The 21927-nt window shown below is 35.3% G+C and overlaps 1 protein-coding gene across 1 annotated transcript; it reads right to left on the reverse strand.

The window, feature by feature from the left end:
* Positions 1-6919: 6919 nt before the first annotated feature.
* COPS2 (COP9 signalosome subunit 2) lies at positions 6920-19537 on the reverse strand. The gene is made up of 12 exons (XM_008936887.1): positions 19429-19537; positions 18294-18371; positions 17582-17707; positions 16155-16244; positions 15965-16042; positions 15006-15180; positions 13831-14009; positions 13658-13710; positions 11240-11337; positions 9681-9763; positions 8574-8632; positions 6920-7799 (listed from the first exon to the last, which is right to left on the reverse strand). Exons 2-12 carry the CDS (start codon positions 18315-18317, stop codon positions 7655-7657), a joined length of 1110 nt encoding a protein of 369 aa, XP_008935135.1. The 5' UTR covers positions 18318-18371; positions 19429-19537; the 3' UTR covers positions 6920-7654.
* Between the last annotated feature and the right edge of the window lie 2390 nt (positions 19538-21927).

Below are 21927 nucleotides of genomic sequence, written 5' to 3' on the forward strand. Positions count from 1 at the left end.
AGCCGGGCGGGCCCAAGCGGCGCAGAACGCCTCCGCTGCCCGGCGCCTGGCCCCGCCGTTCTCTGGCCACCCGAGAACCAGCGAGACTGTGACTTAGACATTCAGTCTTCAAAAAGTACGTGGGGAGCATGGCCGCGCTGCTCCCTCCGTCCGAGGCCGTCGCGTACGCGGCGCTCCTGCCCCCGGCCTCTGAAGGCGACAGGTGCATTGCGGGCCCGGGCCCCGCGGAAGCGGTGTCGGGCCGACAGTATCCTTCAAATTATCTGGAACGTGAAAGAAAAAAAAAATTCTCTTGCTTTATTTAAAGGAAGAAATGTAAAATTGTCGCACAGGTGTCTCGAGAGCCGGGCCCCGCCGCTGCCCCCAGCGCAGTCCCGACTGGCTCCCCGGGCAGCGGGAACGCGCGAAGGCGTGGGTCTCAGCACAGCTTGTGCGACCTCTCTTTTATGTATTTTGCTCGTTTTAACCTGTGTTTAAATATCGTGAGTAACGCCAACAAAGTCCGTGAGATCATGTTCCCCCCCGAGGCCGGGGGACAGGAAACGCGTGTGCAAGCCGGTGCTGCTGCAGAAGGTGTGCTGCCATGTCTGTCCAGTATGTAACATTCCATTAAGCTAATACATCTGTTGCCTTGGGTTTAATGGGAATCGAGCATTTGATTTATTTACAACTTGATTGATAAACGTTTAATCAACATTCCTGAATCATGGCAAGGGGAGAAAAAAACAACAAAGTATCATTGCGAAAGAAATACGCAAAGGATATTCTGTTAATACAAGAAGAAGGTTTCTACTTGATAGAGGTTCTTGTGAGGAATAAATGGCCAAATTAAGGTGAAAAGGAAGCCAGCCTGTATCTTAATTTGACAGAGATAAAACTACTCAAGCTTCCTAGATTTAACCTTTATTTTATAGTTGTATAAACTTTACAGATTTATGTTAATTATGCTATGTAACAAGTTGTTCCACTTTATAAAAAATTTATTTTTTGGATTAATTCATGTAATGCATTTGAATTTTCTTAAGAGTTGCTCATCACTATTAAAACTGCATTTGCAACATACAGTATCATGAAGACTGCTGTTACATTGCACACTGAGATTCCTTTTGTAAACAGCTGAACTTGGGTTCTGTGCTAATGCATCCACATCAGCAGGATCACCATCTAAGTGTAACTTCTGCCTGATGTCTGCAACATTACTTATGTTCTATGACTTGTTTTCACAGAGTTGCAGCCAACAAAATCATAGGTTCTGTGGATCATGTGGGAAAGGGAGTGGGTAAAGTTGTAATCCAAATCAAATTTAACTATCGCATTTGTATTAACTTCAGTGTGGATAGTGTTTTACTACAAATGAAGAGAACAGAAGGGTTGCTGCACCACCCTAATTGATACAGAAATGTAATCTCAACTGGAGAACCTGCAGCAGTTGTGGACTTTATATGCAGTTTTGTAGCCCAGAGATTAAATGGTCAGCAGAATTACCACAAGTGTTCATAACCCTAGGAAGACATTTCAAGGTAGCAACACAGATTAATTTGAGGTTATGTTACATTCCCAGGGGCTTTTACACAATGACATTTGTTGTTTCAACACGAGAAGTCATGAAAGTAAAACTGGGCATTAAGCTGGTTATAGCAAGAGCTTTCAGCTGATGCAATACAACAGCATTTCATCAGTCATTGATGAACTTCAGTAGGAGATGTAAACCTACACAAATAATTATGAAACATAAAATAAGCCATCTAAACTTGATCTCCATAAATCAAACAACAAACCTCTACTGAGTTAAATGTATTTTATTCCCAATAGTCAAAATGTGGTTTGCTGATTTGTGCAAAATTAGGTTAACTTATTTAAAACCTAGTGCACTTTTCATCTCCCAAGTGGTGTGGGAGAACTTGCCCAACTGGATAGAAAACAGTGAAAAAATCCCACTGAAATAAGTAGAACAATTGTCTTCTTGTATTAGTACAACCGCACTTCAGCGTGGAATGCATTTTAATTTGTCGAAACTGGTGCTGACCATGGAATATATATTATGACATTTGCTTAAGATAGTTGCTGTATTTTTAAAAAATAACGACTCATTATGGCAACGCTGTTCATTATGAAACCCTTCTTTTGTTCCCCAAGATACATACCAACAGAAAGGTCACACTTGAAAGGGCTATTATGCATACTTAAACAATAATAAGAAGTTCTAAGATCTAAATTGGGCAGTGATTAAATAGACATCAGACCTACATAAATAGATCTACATAAATCTATACAATATACATAATACAGAAAGTCATGCTGGGTGACCCAAGTGGCCACTTGGGTGAAAAGAACTCAAGTTTCCCATAAAATTTAACTCTGTTTTATCATCAAATAGAAAAACATACCGAAGCACTTAGACCTAGTTATGTTAGATCCTCTATCCACAGCTGTCACAGCTGTGCCAGGGTATCTGGACACATCATTGTCATCTTGATCGAGCGCTGTTGTGTAAGAGAGCTCAACAATGTTGCAATCCTTAAGGAACCTATGAAAAAAATTTTAAAATCCTGTACCATTTAAACACACTGGTAATAGCAGTAGCTGGTTTTGAATATTCAGTCCTACCGGTCCAGTTCTCCAATCTGGCAGTTTGTAAATAATTATTGCTACTTTTTTTTTATTGCAACATGGAGTAAATAAGTGAAGGGTTGGGAAGCAAAAATGAGGCTTGAACCTAGGGGTTACTGATTGCAATTCTGCTAAGAAGTTGTGGGGTTTATTGCTACATCTGCTGAATAGCAGGGATATCCTTCCCAAACAGAACGGACAACACCAATCACATGAAGAAGAAAACTGACATCGACACAACCCCCCAAAAAAGGAGTCTAAACCAAAGTATCTCAGCAGAATGGAAAGGCACTTGGTAAAGACTGTGTTCAGAATTAAAATTACAGGATTACAACCAAATCTAACAGTATATATGTGGCCACTCACGCTCGCTACTTCTATAGGCTCTATTTACATCTAGTGGCTATAACATCCTCCTAGCCATGTAAGGCTGTGATTAAGCACATCTCACTAAAATCAAGGCAGCTGCTTATATTGAAAGCTGAATATATGTATAACCTTCATCGCACTGGGCTGGGAGTATGAAATAAGGGTTGCTCAGTAACACCCCCTTACACCCCTGGGGTCTAAGCAGGTGCTCAGATGGCGCTCCATGGCAGCACTAGCACTAGCAGGTTTGGAGGCTGCCACAGTAAGGAAGTGGAAGAGGCAGGAGGAATGAAGCTGACTCCAAAATGAGAGTTTACTGGACTAGGACTAAAATCTTCAAGCATAATTACAGAAGAAACAAGTACAGAAAACAAAGTATATCTTGCCAAATAAACATTTGTATCTGATGATATGACATGTAGCATATTGCACAGACAGCCACGGGCATGCACAGCTGGGAGCACACTGCAACCAAAGTGGGAAGAAGAGCTGGGAATTAGTCCACAAATCTGAGAATCGTGATTCTGAGAGCAGTGTGCAATTACTGCCGGCAGCAGCCAGAGTAAGCCCAGAACTCCCACTGAGAGCAGCTGCAAAGAAGCAGTAGGGCCAACCAGGACAGGTCCTGCCTTGCAACTCTTTGTAATACAGTCAGGAAGGGATTAGCCTTTACTCTTGATGTAATGCTTAGTTATTACATCTAAAATTTAGTGCTAAATATACAATTACTATAACACAGATGCAGTTTGCAATCTACCCTTCCAGATTCAGAAGCATTTAAGGCAGCAATAATCCTTTCTGTCAATATCTTAACACAACCATGACTAGCTGTAATGTAGTATTTTACCTAGTTCTCTAACCTGGTTCCAAAGCATATTTTTAGCACTTGGAAAATAATAAAGTAACAGCTTAACACTTATTTTTAAAGTCAGCATTAAGATCTATATATGGAAATTTAGTTCCAAATAACTGTTGTATTTTCGAGAAAGTAAAAGGTACTGTCCAGAGTGATGTCATTTTACCCTTCATCCATACATACACAGGTCCTGCTGACGTAAATTAATTCACCAACTTTCTCTCTCAAAAAAAGTGAAAATACAATCTTCAAATACAGATATAATGTTTTACAGCTGACAGCTTCTGAGTAACTACAAAAATTACAGTATTTATTTACAGACTACAATTCAAATACCTTCATTATGTTATTCTTATTCTTTCAGCTGCCTTGCCTTTTCCTGTGTTTTTTTTTTTTTTTTTTTTTTTTTTTTTTTTTTTTTTTTTTTTTTTGTTTGATTTCTTTTTCTTGTTCAATATATTTCTAAGCTTATTTAAAATGAAAAAAAAATTGAATCCTCACATTGTGGTCTCAGATCCAATTAATTAAAGGACTTTGAGGTGAGAAAGAAAGCATTCCTCCAAAGTATGTTTGGTAAATATTAAAAATCTAAAATGCACACAGACATAGCACCCACATCCTCCCGGATTTCATCTGCATGATGTTCAGTTTTAATGCATAAGCTGCCAGTAACTTAAAAGAGGTGCTTATATACACACAGCCGAATCACTATCGCAATCTTACGTAAGAATACAATAGCCATTAAATCGTTCTTTTGCAAACAGATTTACTGGTACTAGCTAAGGTGCCAGTTTGTCTTGTACCAACAGCAACAGAAGGTGTGAAAAGTTATGAAAAGCATGGCTCTGACAATGAAGGACAACGTTAGAAATTTAATGATTGGAACCGAAACTGGAAAATGCAGTAAGGCTGCTTAGCACTTCTTGAACAACCCGCAGTACAATATTACTTTTTAAAAAAACTCATTCACTCTCTTTCTTCAACCGCTTGTCCTCTTTTTCTGGAGGCAGAAATGACGCCAGAGTCAGATCTACCAGGGACTAAGTGGGCTACAGCAACTATTTATAGCAACTATTAGCAAGTTCTACTGCAGTTGTATGACAACACAGGTCCTCCATACTTACCCACAGAAAATTATCATCTTCCACTTTAAGAATTATGAGTGCTCAGAAAAGGTGTAGAATCCCGCAGGGATTATATAAATCTTCATTATGTGCCTAAAGCACAGACACTAAGGCACTGTATGCATGAGTAAGAACTAAAGTATGCCAAACCACAACTTATTAGAGGTAGACTGACACTTTTTTGGTCTAAAACCACATTATTGCTAGCCCTCACTCTTCAAACTAATAGTCCTTCACTAGCTGCACTAGTCATACTACAGTTAGTCCTTCACAACAGAAAGAGCAGACAAGGAAACTAGATGGATAGGACAAGATTTACTGCAGTAGTCCCATTTCCTTCTTGAAAAATCTGAATGTGCTTCCCCAACAGATACAGCTGGGATGGAAAAGGCTACATCAGTTAAATAAAAAATAAAAAAAGTCTTCTTGACTTTGTTAAGTAATACTAAGTTTACCCACAGTTGTTTTTTTCTCCTCCTTTACAAGAGAGCAGTTGTTCCTTCCTGCAGCAAGGGTGGCAGGAAACAGCAGAGAAAAGAAACATGCTGAAATAGCTGTCACTGTCTCCTGTCCCCATGGGAAGGAGAACCTTAAAATAGCTGTGGCAGTGCCCTGTACCCAAGGGAAAAGACTGACTATCCAAATTAAAGTCTCTGGATCTGGGTCTCTCCAGATAAGGGTCCCAATTACTGTTCAGTATTATTAAGCTCAATTTCATACCATCAGATCCTAGTGAAAGTTTCAAAGTAAAAACCATGTTATATATCACAGCACTGTTAGAAAACAAAATACGTCTTTTAGTAAATGCTATATACAGATTTTATGAAGGAAAAAAATTAGCCTTAGCTTAAATATCGAGTTCAATTTATATTCACATTTAACTTATTTTAAGTAGGTGTTTCTAATTTATCCAATTATTGGTACAAATATGCATCAGTAAAGGAGAAATGCTCAACCAAGATTCAGCATTATGCTATTCATAAAAACCATTAAGTTTCACTATGTAAACTCTAGGGAAAAAAAAAGAAATCACTTGCTTTGACAACTTCAGAGCAAAATAATTTTCTAAGGGATGTAACTATCCTTCAAATGAAGTTAATTTTATCCTATTTAATTACACAGAAACCAATTTAAATCCTGCCCTAGAACACTCAGACTACCATGCTGTCTTGCATGTATATGGTGGACATGTGTCATTTATTAGGCCTTTTCATTATTTTTGGGGTGGTGCTAATTGCTCTACATACTTATTTTTCCTTCTACTACAACAACTGTGTGTGGCACTGCTTTGTGCACCATTACACCATGCCCTCAGCTTTAAAATAAGAGTATTAGCCACTGTGGGAGAAATGACCTTCCAAAATTTCTTGTACATTTCTGAGACCTGCAAGAGAATTTTTCTGTCAACTCCAGACAAGCTGCTACAGGAAGAAAAGTTGTTGTGGTCAATATTGCAGCTCTGTACTGTAAATGGATCTGATGATCCCAAAATCTTAGGACACGAAAGGCCTAATATGTGCCTACTATGGGGCAGGAATTCAGTACTTGAATAGCAGCTCTTAAGGGACTACAATACAATCAAACATTTGATACAGAAAAGATTCCATTATTACTGAGGTCACTGTATTTGGTCCCCACTATAAACACATTTTATATACACTGAGTATGGTCAAAAGGACCACAAGTTAGGCAAAGAGAAAACAATCAGGGTCTGCATTTCTATTCTCAGGGTGCTGCTGCCTGGCAGACCTGTATTCCTGAAGTAGCGAAATAAAAAATGAGCATGTTCCTGAGAAATGACGAATAGCCACCAACATCAACTAGACAGGACTGATAATAGTTTGGGATCTTGCAAGATAAAAGTCAGTTAGCAAGACTGCTAAATGTCAGCTTTTAAACTCTTCAGGATTTATGTTTAACTATTTCAAGGGGAAAAAACCCACACATATCAAGGTTTAGACTTAAAATCTCCATATTGTCCTTGACAAGTGAGGTGAGGATTAAGTAATAGCTATTTTCTTAAAAAAAAAAAAAAAAAAAAGTAAAAATGAAGTATAATGAAAGCACATCAAGAAACAAACTGTACAATTTCTGAACTGCACTGTTTATTTTGCTGCTTGAAACCTAAGTGACAGTATGCCACTATAATTATGGGGTTTCGTCTAAACCTTTACTACACTGCAGGTACAGAAATATACGGACACATTTTTGGAGAATTGACATTTTGCAAAATGCAGCAAACATTTCAATTTATACATGAGAAAAGGAAGTGTTCAAAAGGGTATGCATTTCAAGTTATTGCAGGTTATTTCTGTGAGAGAATTTCTGCAGGTAAAACATTTAAATTGAACCAAGAGTAACGTGTCAGTGTATTTAAAATCATGACAAAAATCTTCTCTCTGGTCATTAAATGCCCTTCCACAATTTACTAGGATGTTGTATGTTTAGGGCAAGATGTCAATACAGCATAAATCCCATGGCATTTTGGTTTTCTTCTGGAGATTAAAGCTGTTTTTTTTTTCTTGGGATAAATGCAGCAGCAAAACACAAACCAGCTGATCAAAAAAGCACTTCTGCCATAACTCCAATAATTTCAGGGCACACCAACCGACAGTAGTTTTGCCATTCCCAGTTCTTTTAAGGTTTACATCACTGCACTGTTGCCTTAAGTACATTTGTAAAAGCTTGTTTTCTCTTAGGCCAGCTTGCTGACTACAGCCTGGTTGAGAGAATTTAGTTGGTTGGTCCATTTATCTAATGCAGTATACCGTGCACCACCTCTCTTCTGATGATCCAGTTCTAGAAGCTGGTTGACTTGATCAATTCGGCCATGTATAGTGCTAGAAGAAAAATAAATAACTGTGAATTGTTAATGCACATGGGAATAGGCTCTAACAATAAATCAGAGGTGAAACAAGAGGTCGTCTTACACAAGAGACACACAAAATCCATTTCAGAATTCAGCACTTTTATAATATATTGTCCTGGGTAGTGTTGCTGATTTACTTGTCATCATGACTAGAAATCAAATGAACTCATTCATTGGGCAATGCAGATTCTATCTCCCTAGCTATGACTCACACAAAGTCTGAAGCAATGAGGTAAACAGTTATTCGATGTCAAGGAATCATGACAAATTAAGATTTATGTAAGAAGAAATTAAAATATAAACCCATGTATGACTTATATTTTCCTAGTACATGTAACAAGTCTCCCTCCAAAAAAAGATTTTACAAACTGTAGTTAAGTGTTTCCAGTCAAGGAAAGCAGACTAATTTGTCCACTTGAAAATGTCCTCAAAAATACACATTGGTATAAGCAGCAATCACAAAGACCAATAATTTTCATAATTTCATAATAATTCAAGCAATTTATTATGTAATTCAGAATTAAAGTAAAAAAATGACACTCAATCTCTTTGTATAATTTTCTTGGCTCAAGTCTTGCATATATACTTTGCTGCTTATAAGCCAAGCAAATCCAAACAAGTTAGCATTATTACCTGGTGGTTCTAGAATCAACCAGTATTTTCACAATACACGAAAATATTGTTTTGTTGCCTTGTGTATACTTTAAAGTAATCAAAGACCAGTAATCAAAAATAAAGTACATACTTATCCAATATGCACTGCACAAGCAAGCTTTCCACATCAGCTACATCTATGTTTAACTCCTAAAAGAAGAAGAAAACTAATTATGCTGCTACTCTGTTTTGCAACATTAAATCCTCCCAATCTTTATTTTCATATACAGAACTTGGTTTCATTTCTGTTCTTCCTGTTTACAAGTATCAATAATGATCTATCAAGCACAAAAACTCCACCCGAAGTATATACTGCCAGTGATCAAGAGATCAGTAACCTCATGGAAAAGTATGAAGAGGCTAAATCAAAATTTTTGGAAGCTCCAAAAATTAGTTCCTTTGCTGATTTACTGAAAAACAAAACAACAAAAAAAACCAAAACAAGCATAAAACCCCTCAAGAAATAAAATAAAACAATAATTATCATAAAAGAATGAGTTTGTATTCAAAACCATTCAGAGGGCTAATTGCATCTTCTGGCTCAAGTAATTTCTATAAATGAAGGCAAGCTTAAAAAAAGCATACAGTTCTAATGAGAATTTAAGCATAAAAACAGGCATCTCTAGTATTTCATGATATATTTTTGAATACTGCGAATTTTTGCAAGAAAAATCAGTCTCACAGGAGATGTAAATAGTCATCTACTGTCACTGGGGTTTGATTTTTTGCTTTCCAGATTGATCGGAATTAAATCAGTGATTCTTGTATAATTGTTTGTTTGTTTTATTACCATAGTTCTGTAACTCGTACACCACAGAGATCTGAAAATATCTTTTGAATAAAATTAATTAAGATCTGGATTTTTATGTTCATAAAACTTAAGTTCATAATTAAATTTTGCATTATACAAATTTCACTTTTTGTATTTCTCTTCAGAAAAGTGCTTTTCCACACAAAGTAGAATATGGTAATTGAATATTTTAGAAGTATATCATAGTATGTATTATAAAAAGCATTGGGATGACACTTGAAATTTACATTTTTCTCACTGCAAGGATGCCAGCAGTACATCAGTACTACTTTACTGTTTACATTATATTTCAAATGTTCTGTTTCTGGAAGCACTGTATTTATTTAAGAGCTTTTATTCACAATTAATTATTTACTTAAGCAAATGCAAGCCTCTACTCACGCATACCTTAGAAATAAAAGGAATATGTATTCTTGTGTAAGGCTTAATTAATTTTATAAGCACTTGTGTTCTGATGTTTCGCAAAAGCTCTGTAAGAGAAGAAAAAATAAGTACTATAAAACCAACAGTACTGAAATAAAGAGGCAGTACAGCTCCATATAGAAAGATACCCTATATACCATGATCTTTTAAGGCAGTCATTCAGTGAGGTGGGAAAAGATAAAGCACAATAAAGGGACCCTCTTTTTCCAGGGATCCCAGGCATTGTTTTAGAAATTTTTACATTATTGAGTGAAAACATGAATTACAATTGTAAATTAACAGAAAGAGCTAGAGCCAGTTTTATTTAACTAGTTACACAAGGACTCTTTAGATATTGAAAAATAATGCTGAAGACCAGATTATGTACCTCAGTAAAACTAAGGAAATTAAAACAATGAGGCAAGGTATATAAACATCATAATGACAAACGTACATGCTGTATTACTACAGAGTGAAAAAGATGAGAATGTCTTTTCCCCCTGGCTACCACTAGCAGACTATTATCATATAAGGGGGACAACTAAAATTCTCCTCAGTCCTTTGATTCTGTCCTCCTCCTCCTCTTGCTTTCCAGCTCTGTCATACTTTCTTTTTTGAGCATACAACTTTCTAATTGCACAGTCTCCCTAACAAGACTTTGAAGATTACCAGTAGTCAACACTTAACAGCAGCAGAGGGTTATATTTGGTTTCCCCTGCTGTGTGCCATGTTCTCTCTCAAAAATGAGAAGCGTAAGAAAACCAGGTCTCTGGATTTAACTCTTTTCTTTCATGTAACTATCCAGCTAAATTATCTTGCAATGCCCAAGAAAGCCCTACTTTTGATGAAAACTGTAGTTATCTGAAAAACTGGACAATATATTCAGGTGAAGAGACTTTTAAATTCTCAGATATATGATAAATGAATGGGGTAACTAGTTTGCGATGTTAATGGAACAGCAGGGCATGTGTTAGTGTGTCCCCCTGTTTTATTAAGTATATACATACTATAAACATTGTTTTCAACATATACATTACATATTATGTATCCCGATATATACTTTATTACTGCACATTTATTAATAAAACCTTCATTATATTGTCTACATATTTTGTCTTTAATCTGAAGTAGAAAATTAACCTTATAAACTAGCAGACATCTAATGGTTGAGACTGACACAAGCCACCTTTACAAGCGAGGGTTGCCCTCATTTCATTCTTCCAATGGAAAAAAAACACCACTCAAACTATTCAGTGCCTAACACCTTATCTGCTATTATCTGAGAATATCTGCTCTTGATAGAACTTTCTCCATCCGTCCTGCAATTCTTTGCAGTCATTCTACATGCCTGGATGTATGTTGGCCTTAATTAGCTACTACAGAACTTGGAAAGGGTAAAGGAATCATCCACAAGTAATTTCAAAGAACTCTCATTCTGCCAAGAAGGAAAATAAACCATAGAAAAAGGATTTAAGAAAAAAAAAAAAGAAAAAAGAAAAAAGATACATTTACCAAGTTGTGAAAACAGAAAGGATTAAAACTACCTTCAATATGCTCCCTTATGAAGGGATCGTCCATGATGTTGCTGTGATTTGTTTTCAGAATCTTCTCAAATTCGGTGATATCATTATTCTGATAGGCACTTAAAAAAAAACAAACAAACAAAAAACAACAGGAGACCAAATTATTATTTTTAAAAGTTAAAGACTTGTAACACTGTGTTCTCTATCTTCTGAAAAAAAACCAACAACCCTGTATTAAGTGTTTGTGGCAAATTATATTGAGAACCTTTTTACAGAACAACCATTTCAAGACAAGATGCAACAAAAATTACCTTTCTTCTACTTCAGTTTTAGCAGCATTTACAAATGTTTAGTATGAACATTTATTTCACAAGTGCAATCTAGTTGCAAGACTTTTGTACTTTATGATTTTATTCTTTTAAACAGCCTAGAACCTAAAGATAGCCAATTTTGAAAAGTAACTTTACATGAATTTGGGCTTCATGACGCCACACTTTATGGAACAAGGAAGAGCTAAAAAGAGTCAAGAGGGTTGTTGCCATCTCTAGAATGTCCATCTTAAACTGAATTCTACAAATACTGGAAGATGGAAGAAATCTTGACTTCCATGATTAACCATCAGTAATCCTGGTCTAATATTACTTTTTAGGTTTTTATTTATAGCTTATTTTCAGTATATATACCATTTAACTAGTAAACTTTGTTATCTGAGAAAGGATTACAAAAATAAAGTAGGTTTAGATACCTATGGTTCAGTAGTAGCACCACAGCATCATTTAAAGGTACAAGCTGTAACCACTGAAAGATCTTTCTCTTGAAATATAATGGGTTTACAATTCAAAACTATCATCTTTTCTTAGAGGAACAGGGTGCTGTAATGTGAACCATCTACTTACTAATCAAATTTTCACAATAAATTAGTTACATTAAGCTACAGGCTATCAATATTTAACCTGAAAGACAATGTTCAATACATGCCTTCAATGTCTGTTTAATTCTAACTTCAAACATCTTACCATCAATATGCATTTTCCCTTCATAGTTTCTGTACATTTTCAAACTGCTTTTAAACTGGTCAAAAAAAAAAAGTCACCCCCTATTATCAATAAAATGGGCAAGAAAAGGGCCTCTTAAATTTTAAGGTGGAAGTTGAGGAGTTCATAAATGGAGTTGTATGAATGGAATGGACAGCATCACATAAAAAATTGGTCAATTTTACTTTACAAATAACAGGAATTTTAGTCAAGTATATTAGATTGTTTATTCCAGAAGTCTCTTTGATCATATGTAAAACATCCAAATTCCTAATGTAGAGTATAGGAAAAATTCAAAACATAACTTTAATCTTTGGATTTGATTTTATCTCTTCATATTTATGTACACTGCTTTACTTGTATTATTAATTTTAAAGAAGCAGTTATACTAAATGTCAAGATACAAATTAGGAATATGAATAAAATCAGATTGGTAAGGCCATCTGGACTTTCTTCTGCCTCAAATACACAAGAAACTATGACAGTGAGGTAGAAAAGACATGTCTAAAGTGGAATTACTTAAAACAGTTCCTTAATAAACTACCAAGTAATTTATTCATTATATCAATAAGCAAAATCCTCACTCTCAAAACCAATTTGTATGCATACAATGGTACAGCACCATAGCAGTATCAGAGCAAGGTTTGTTCCAAAATGAGATCAACTGTGTATTTCACAACGTGAGCAGGCATTACTTCTTATGTAATGAAAAGGTGGGACAAGTTTTCTTATGCACTATTCATTTTTTTTAACTTGATAGAGCAAAAGCAGGATAGAGTGGATGGGACAGGTTATTGTCAAAGCACAGTAGACAAAAACTGTCTCAGTTCTATTTATTTTGCTCAAATGATCTTAATGTACTAAAATTTCTCACATCGAAGTTGCCTCAAGAAGACAATGAAGCCTTCTTTCGAATTTCACATATGTTTGAAGGATAAGGGAGATGACTTGAGAATTCAGTTTTGTATTCCTAAATTGTGAAACTCCTTTAGTAATCGTGACAGATCCGTGCACGCAATTCCACTTCTGGCTTTGGTATGAGATGTCAATCATCTCAGTTTCTCATATACAAAAAACCCCAGGAAGACCAGCTGCAGTACAAGCTGGGGCAGGTAACTTTATTTAAAGTTAAAAAATTAGGGTTTTTCCACTGCATTAAGAAATTCAGCACAGTAGAAGACAATAGCGTCTCTCTGTACCTCTACCTGGTATAGTATAGATACTTCGGTATGTTGCAGTAAATAGAAGTTCCTTAAGAAAAATAGTCAGTATATGAATATTTGCCCAATATTTATGAAATACCTATGTCATCTGTGAAGAGAAAACCATCTCTAAAAATACTCCATTCCTGGTTGGGACACTACATCTTTTTATTTTTGCTTCTTCAAAAAAATTAAAACCTTACCTTACTAAATTTGTCATTGCTAGAATCTCTGGATCATTTTTGTATGGTTTAGCCTATATAGAACAGAAAACACAATATACATGTTTAGATTTAAAATATTTTCTTCCATTTTTATATTTTGGGTAATTTATCTATCACTTCAGAAAGGGAGGTGAGAAGAAAAATAAAAATACCTCCTGAGAGTCAAATGGATTTATTCCAGATTTCATAAGCATGTTTGCTAAGACCAAGTATTTTAAGCAAGTGGTTCTTCTGGGGCTCCCTGATTCATCATAATTCTTGAATGCTTCAAAAAAATCAGTATGTGCCTTTTCAAACTCTCCTTCTCTTAAGTGCATTTTGCCTCCACATTCTGAAAAGAAAACACAGATGAGGAGAAAAGGAACACTGCGTGCTTGTTGCTGACTACAATAATTGTCCTCGGAAGTTCCACATGATTTCTAAACAGACTACTGGAATTTTTTCAGGAGTCTTTTCATTCTCTGAAATCACTAGGAAAAAAAAAAACAAGTAAGGGTGTTCACCTATGCCATTACCATTTAAATAAACCCATTCCAAAGAAGAAAAAACAAAACCCAACCCACACCATAAATTTTAAAGAACACTAATCCTCACAGCCAATAATTACTTCAACCTTAGGTTAAAATACTTTGAAAACTGAAATAGAATAGATACCCATTTCAAAGGCAACAGACTTCTTGTATTTATGGAATTTTCCCTATCTGTTGAGCAAAACAACACACTAAAATGGAGAAATAATCTCTATCTCCTTATATTTCTCAAGTACACACTACTACCTGATTGTCTGCAAGTGCCTACACCAGGGGAAGAAGGAAGGCACAACAGTATTCTGGAGAAAATTTTTTTCAAGACACGCAGCATGTTTCCACCATAATTTGTTACAGATAATAGATAATATTTTCAAATACTTCTTAAAGCTCTTCAGCTCCTGATGAATTTTAGTGAAGTGAGACATGGAGCACAAATTTACAAAAGGAGATTGCACAAATAGCATTCCCCTTTGCTAGCAGTCCTGTCAAGCCATTCTTTTTATCCTGTGCATTTATCCTTTGTTGCCTGCCATGGTGTCAAACAGCTCAAATCTTCCTCTCATTCTTCTGTTGCTTCTTTCCTACACTATATGTAGCCACTGTCCCGTCCTTCTGACCAGTGCATCTACATGCATCACTGCATTATTAAGTCCTTTACTCATACACAGTTTGTCTGCCTCTGAATCTACAGAATCCTCTGTCTTTATAGTTGGAACTGGAAAAAAAACATTAATTATCATTTTCATAGAACTAATCTATGCAACAGAAGTTAAATGAAAAATTAAAGATTAACTTGCCTCTGATAACTCCCATGATCAGTGGATGAGGAATGGCTGACTTGATGTGCAATGACTGTTCATATAGTGCTTTAAGTTTTTTGTTATTTTTCTGTGCTGTATACATTTGAATTTCCAAAGCATAGATTTCCAATAGTTGAGTACCTTTTTTTAGATCATCTTCCCCATCATCAGTCTAGGATAGATTAAGTAATAAATACTGTGAAATTTTAAGAGAACAGTGATTTCAGTTTTTTAGTAGTAAAAAACCTGATTACCAAATACTATCATTAATTCCCCATCAGAAATAAGGATAGTCCTAAAACGTCAGAATTTTGATATAGCTATTAACACAAAAAATAATACCCGAAGAACTTATCACAGCCCAAGTTTTGAAGCCCTTTATTTAAAAAGAACTTAGCGCTTCATTCTTTTCCACTTTCCTTAAACCATGCTCTCTGTATATAAATGCAGTGACTGACACACATACATATCTAGTGATAATACATATGACTCTTCTGTTGCCTGTAACAAAACCCATTTCCCAGATATATGTAACGCATTCTCCATGCTGGAGGAAGAAAAGGGGACACAAACAAGCCTAGCAGACTGTACAGCCAATTCTCCCTCCCTGCCTCTTCAAATGGAAAAGTAACAACTGTACTTTCAGTTTTGAGTAAAGCTCACTTGGAAACCTCACTATATTTTAAAATAAATGTCTATGCATTATAAATTATTCATATGTGCTTCTCATCCTTGCATACAACCAAAAGGTTGTAAATAGTTTTGTTTAAATCATCTTTAAGCAATGATTAAAACACTTCTCATTTTTTGTTCATGTTACCAGATAACAAATTAAAGCAGGCACAGTATTTCTTCCCTCTGTAATAAAACTCAGCAATATGCCTCGAAGGCCAGCAGCAGATGTAACAAAGTCCATGTTGTTTACTAAGCTATAGTGATTTAGAATATAAAGATACCTGGCATGACTGATGCAGCTGACGCAAAATCTTCTGTAACTTTCCATATTCTTCTCGTTCTAAATATAATTTGCCAAGCTGAAATGAAAAAGAAGTTGAAGTACTACAGACTATTAAGATTTCAAAATTATCACTCATAAGAGTTAGCTGAAGGTGTCACAAAAAAAGCAAAAAACAGTATATATTTTACCTTTGTGTTTGTCTTAAACCACAATCTATCATTCTTAGCATCTTTCAGAGCTTCAAGTGTTGTTTCATAGAATTCCTGAAGCAAATCCATCTGACATAAAAAATCAGAATTCTATAATTGTAAACAGCAAATTTGTACCTGTTAATAAAGTCAACCTGAACAAACTAGAAGTGCATGCTTGAACTTATCTGCATCTTACTGAATGTCTGCTTTTAAGTCATAAAAATCTTCTAAAGTTGAAAAATGAAGTACACTTTTCTCTTCTATGAAACAGATATAATTAAAAAGTAGTCACATTTTAAGATTTGTAGCCATCTATCACGCTAGTAATAAAGAAAGCCACCTTATACAAGCCCATCTTACATAACGAAGTAATAAAATTCTTGTGTAACAAAAACACAGGCAACATTGCTCCTACTTAAAAGAATAAAAAATAATTTACATATCAAAAAGAAAATATGATTTACAAAAAGAGAGAAATGGTCAAAGGAAAAGATATTTTCTCCTTTCTGTACTACCAATACTGTATGAAAGAAGGCTCTTGAGCACAGCAAACTGCTTCTTTGCATAAAACCTGAAAAGGCATCATCCAATATGGAAATCCAAGGTCTGTGTGCCCTTTAATAAAGGTTCTAATACATTAGAATTTTTTTTATGGCCACTGTTCTTTTGGGGATAACAGATCTGTGGCTATACCTCAAGTTATGATTTCTGGATTGTGCCTCCAGGTCTGACTCCAGGGGCCTACAGACCAAACAGACTGACCTCTGCCAACAAGGTACAGTCGATAAGCCAACCCTTTATACCTTGAGACTAAACTACCTTCAGCTATTGAACATTCATTTCCCCGAGTGGCAGAAGAGGAAGGATTGTGATAATGACAGAAGACTCATCACTGAAGACCAGTGATCCTCCATATGCAGGTGCTACTTCCAGGTAGTCAGCTAGAGGAGTTTTCTACTCTCCAGAAGGCTTCCACAACACAGAAGACAAGGAGCTGGGCTATGTAGCTATGAACATGTACCTAGCTTGCATAGAACGCTTAGAGACAGGCACTATTTAACACCAGCACATCATTGCAGATTTTCAACGGTTCCCCTTTCCCTCCAAAGTAAACAAAAGTGTTGCTTAATTACAAAATATATTTGAGAAGGCACCTACAGCATGTGGCTATTATGCTTTAAAAAAAAAGAATTTACTATAGCATAAATATTAGCATAAAAATCCCAGTTAAATATTACAAAAAAGACAATTTTATGGGAAGTTATCTGTGTTGACAGAATCCATTAAATCTGGAAAATGTATTTTACTATATATGACAACAAGTCCTAAACCAACAGACCATCCTACAAAAAAAAAAAAAAAAAAGGCCATAGTTAAAAACGCAAAAATGAAAGACATGAAGATGAAAGAACTGATGATCTAACCTGCTTGGAAGTAGAGATATAATCAAGAATGGAATTGATGGACTTTTCAGAGTAATTCCTTGTAACTGCACTCCGTATGTAGGTCAACAGCTGTTTATATCTGTTCATCATTTCAGGAAAGTTAGTCTAAAAGAAAAACAAAATTACATTATAATTTTTTTTTAATGCCTAAAAACTGAGTCACATCTTGCAAATACACATACAGAAAAGCAAGTATAACAGAAAGACTACACACTAGTGGTTGCTGTTAGGAACTTTTACATCACCACTTCATTCACAAGCAGCAGAATCAGGAATAACTTCAGCAAGACTGCATGGAACAGACATTTAAAATCTTTATCTCAACAAAGAAAACTGAGTTGGCTATACAACTATTTGGAATGGCTGCATCTCTGTAGCATGTAAATTTTTTTTACTGGAAGCACACATATATAGAAACAGTACCGGTTTCAATGGTATGATAACTCAGGATAGCAAGGATTGAGCCTCAGAGTATCAGCTGATTACAGCAGCTATTTTGCATCCATTTTGCCGTTGACTTGCAATCACCACATAATTTCCCTGCCACGTCTGTAGCAGCCATTAAAGGCTGCAAAAGACAAGTTCTGGCAGAGTGAGTTGTCATAGCCATAAATCAGAATAATAACTCACTATTTCTGGATCAAATATGTATTTATGCTATTTAGTCTCAAGTGATAGCTGTAATTCCTACCAATTTAAAGTTTATTTTAATCATCTGCTTCAGAGCTTTGAATCCCCATTCTCCTTTTTCACCTTCAAGCTCCAAAACCTGAAATAGAAGAATTTTGAAAACAATATTTCTAAAAGCTTTATTCAAACTTGAAATTGATTTGTATCTTGTTTAAGACATACACATCCCATAATTGCCTTCCCCTCCCTTCCCCTTTGTTCCTTACAAAGTACTAGTTCACTCTGCTGTTATTCGATTTTCCTCTTCCCTGATATTACTGAGCAAGTTAGTGAGGGGCATGTATCTTACTAGTTTTCACAACTTAGCTGATGTAGGGAAGGTGAATTGTTATTTATAGATTTTCATTGTTGTTGTGCAACAGCAAACACTAAACTTTAATGCCACACCATAAATATTTATGTACACAAAAAAAGTTGTAACATCCTCACAAAACCGACTCAACCCTCCCTCTTGATCAAATTAGTAAAAAATTTACAATTTTGAATTATTATATTTTTTTCACATATTGGAAATGCTTCTAGGCTTTCATATAACATAGTTAAGGGAATGTTCTCTAAGTAAAAAATTTAAAAAGTCTTAAAGTCATGTATATAGTACTGTTACATACTACAAAAAAGCCAAAAGATTCAAAAATATATTTTTTCTTTAAAAAGTTACAAGTAACGTATTGCTTTCTGGTGGCAGTGTGTAAACATTTAAAATTTAAAACTGGCACAAAAGAAGGAAAGTCTGTGTCACTTAGTATTTATACATTTAAAGCTCTGGAATCAGATAGCAAACCAAATATAATACATTACATAAGACACTGGGGAAAATGCCATTTCATTTTAAAAAACAAGTGGATCTGGCTTCTATAGCTGACATATGAAAACACATTTAGAACTGTTTAATTAACTCAGCAAACCCTGAAGACTAAAAACCTGGTTCTATGCCATGTCCTATTTATACTCCCTAAGAACGAATCCAAAAGGGAGTCAGTCAGGAGTCTAAGTTGTCCAATGATAAACACAGCACATTAGTAAGTTACAATATAAACGTTACTCTTAAAATTCCAGAAAATAACTCAAATGGGAAGCAAGTATTTTTAAATGTGAATTAATATAAAAGTAAGAGGTAGAATATAAAGATAGAAAACCTTCTGAAAACTGCTTAATGCTGCTTTGGGATCATCTTCCTTCAGAGCTTTGGAGTTGTAGTATTGATTTTCCAGATCCACATTTGGTTCAGAATTGCTGTCCTCAGAATATTCCTATGTTTTAAGGAAAAAAGAAAAAAAAAAAAAATCAAAAGTCAGAGAGAAAAAAAAAAGAACGGTTCAGAACATCTAACATTTTGCTGAAAAAGAATAACATATAGTAAGGCATATTGTTAAAACTGACATGGAATGTCTCTATATTAAGCAGTACTGACTTCAGTTTTAGAGCATGTAACAGGTATGGACTCTTATGATGATTTAATCTCTCTCATTACTAGGCCAGCCTCACCATCCAACAACACTTGCCTGTCAACAGGTTTCTTTTTGGACTAATGAACTCATAGCTCTAACCAGCTTCACCTTTAAGACAAGTACAGACTTTATTATTACAATCCTGTGAATTTTGGTGTTTAAGGACAGACACCTAATAACATACGTCATTTCTGTATCAGGGAGAGAGCATGCTAGCCACTAGTCTTCTAAAAGATGCTCTGTTGTATGACCTTTGCTACCCACGGAAAGGACTCTGGCTGAGCTGCCACACAAGTAATGATTCAGCAATGGAGGATATAAAATGCTTCCATGAATCACTCCCTAATCTGCCTTTTTATGCTGTAACGATTTTTACTTGTCTAAGGAAATTTAAAAAAAAAAAAAAAGAATAATGACAATAACACCAGCTGCTTCTGTGCTGAGAAGCGGGAGATGATTGAGAAAATGCTGAAGATACTGCCAAAGAGGGTGGGGTGGGGTATAGGCACAATGATTTAATCAAATAATTAACCATCATTTACAGTAGCACCAAACAAATTGAAGAATTTACTTCTACCAATTACTGCTTCATTAGAAAGAAAAAAACAACAACATGTATTCTGAGGCTTTTTGTGATGAATGAAACTTTTATATTCTTTTGCTGAAGCACAATATTGTGAGTCTGAATTACAATAATTTAATTTAAGGTTTCCATGACTCAAAAATATTTCACACCTCTGCATTTACAAGCCAACTTCTCCCAACATTGCTTAGCTATTAGGAGATGAACTGAATCTATTCAGATCTCAAAATCACTGTTGTCAAAGAGTAACTCAACCTTCCCTTGTAACAATATAAACAGTGCATAGTCAGATGCTCTTCTTTTAAGTTGGATTTTCTTCTTTCACTATACTTCTTCATCAGGCACATTTTTCTTTTGTTCATTCATATATTGCTAATATTAATGAACTCCTTCAAAACCATGGACAGGAATGAAAAAAAGATGAGGCAAAAGAGAAGTTTTAAATTAGTTCTCTCTTCCCTACAGTGCCAGTGAATCTTTCTAAGTTTAAGTTTTCTCAAGTTCTAATGGAAAAATTAATTATGGAAGCTCACAGTTGGCCCAAATTTTACTAAACATGGTCCCTGAGACATCTATCCTTCAACCTCCTAATGTTTCTATGTGTTACATGTAGGCAAGTTACTCACATGGAATTATTAATATTCACATAGGTATACACATATGTATTTATTTATATTCACAGGAAATATTAGCATTAGTATTTGCCTAGTAAATTCCACAAATGTGTTTTCTGAATTCCCAGAGAACTATAAAACCTAATACTGAAAACCGCAAAGAAAACAGGAAGCAAGTGTCTTATTTCATTGGGCAGAGTTTTGTTTTGGTTAGCCTGTTTTCATAAATTCTTTACCCTATTGATCCAACATTGATGAAGCGGCTACAAGAAGGTGCACATGATGTCAACAGCTGTAAGTGTATTGGGGACCTCACGACAGCCTAGGCTGCCAAAGCTTAAACAGCATAGCTTTTAAGATACGTCAGCTGATGTCTCGTTTATACTAAAGTTAAACGATGGGGAGTATTTTTGGCAGAAGTATCTATTTGTAAAGATAAAAGGAAATCAAATGACATTAATTCCTTTTATGAAGCAATGTGCTCTATTAGCCTAAAGCCAGAAATATCCAAATTTTTATCTTAGCTTTAGAAGTGATTCTGGATGTGGACTCTTTTTTCCGATCATTCTTCTCAGTGCTACTTAAATACCTCATAATATTAATAAAGTATAAATGTTAAGTCTAGAGATTTTTTTTTTTTTTTTCTAATGGAAACACTTTGAAATGCATCAAAGGGAGTGTTCAATGGTTTCACAGATATGCTTTTCCTTCACTTGATGCCTGTTTGTCTCACTTTGAATTTAGTAGGTTGATAAAGACTCAAAGCTCTAAGGGTTTCAGTTAAGGCTTTCATACTTCCAGAAAATGTAAAGTAAGGTGCTTACTTTAAAAGATGTATTTATTTAACGGCTATGAAGAAAATTCGAAAACCGTGAACTAAGTATACTTTGAATATATAGACAACTTAAAAAATCAGCCATGTAGATATGGCATCTTACTTTAAGCATCACTGCCAACTATGCCAGCGCTAACCTATTCATCAGGACCAGC

The sequence above is a fragment of the Merops nubicus genome, unplaced genomic scaffold, assembly GCF_000691845.1.
Source record: "Merops nubicus isolate BGI_N331 unplaced genomic scaffold, ASM69184v1 scaffold42803, whole genome shotgun sequence".
In the NCBI taxonomy this organism is placed as follows: Eukaryota; Metazoa; Chordata; class Aves; order Coraciiformes; family Meropidae; genus Merops; species Merops nubicus.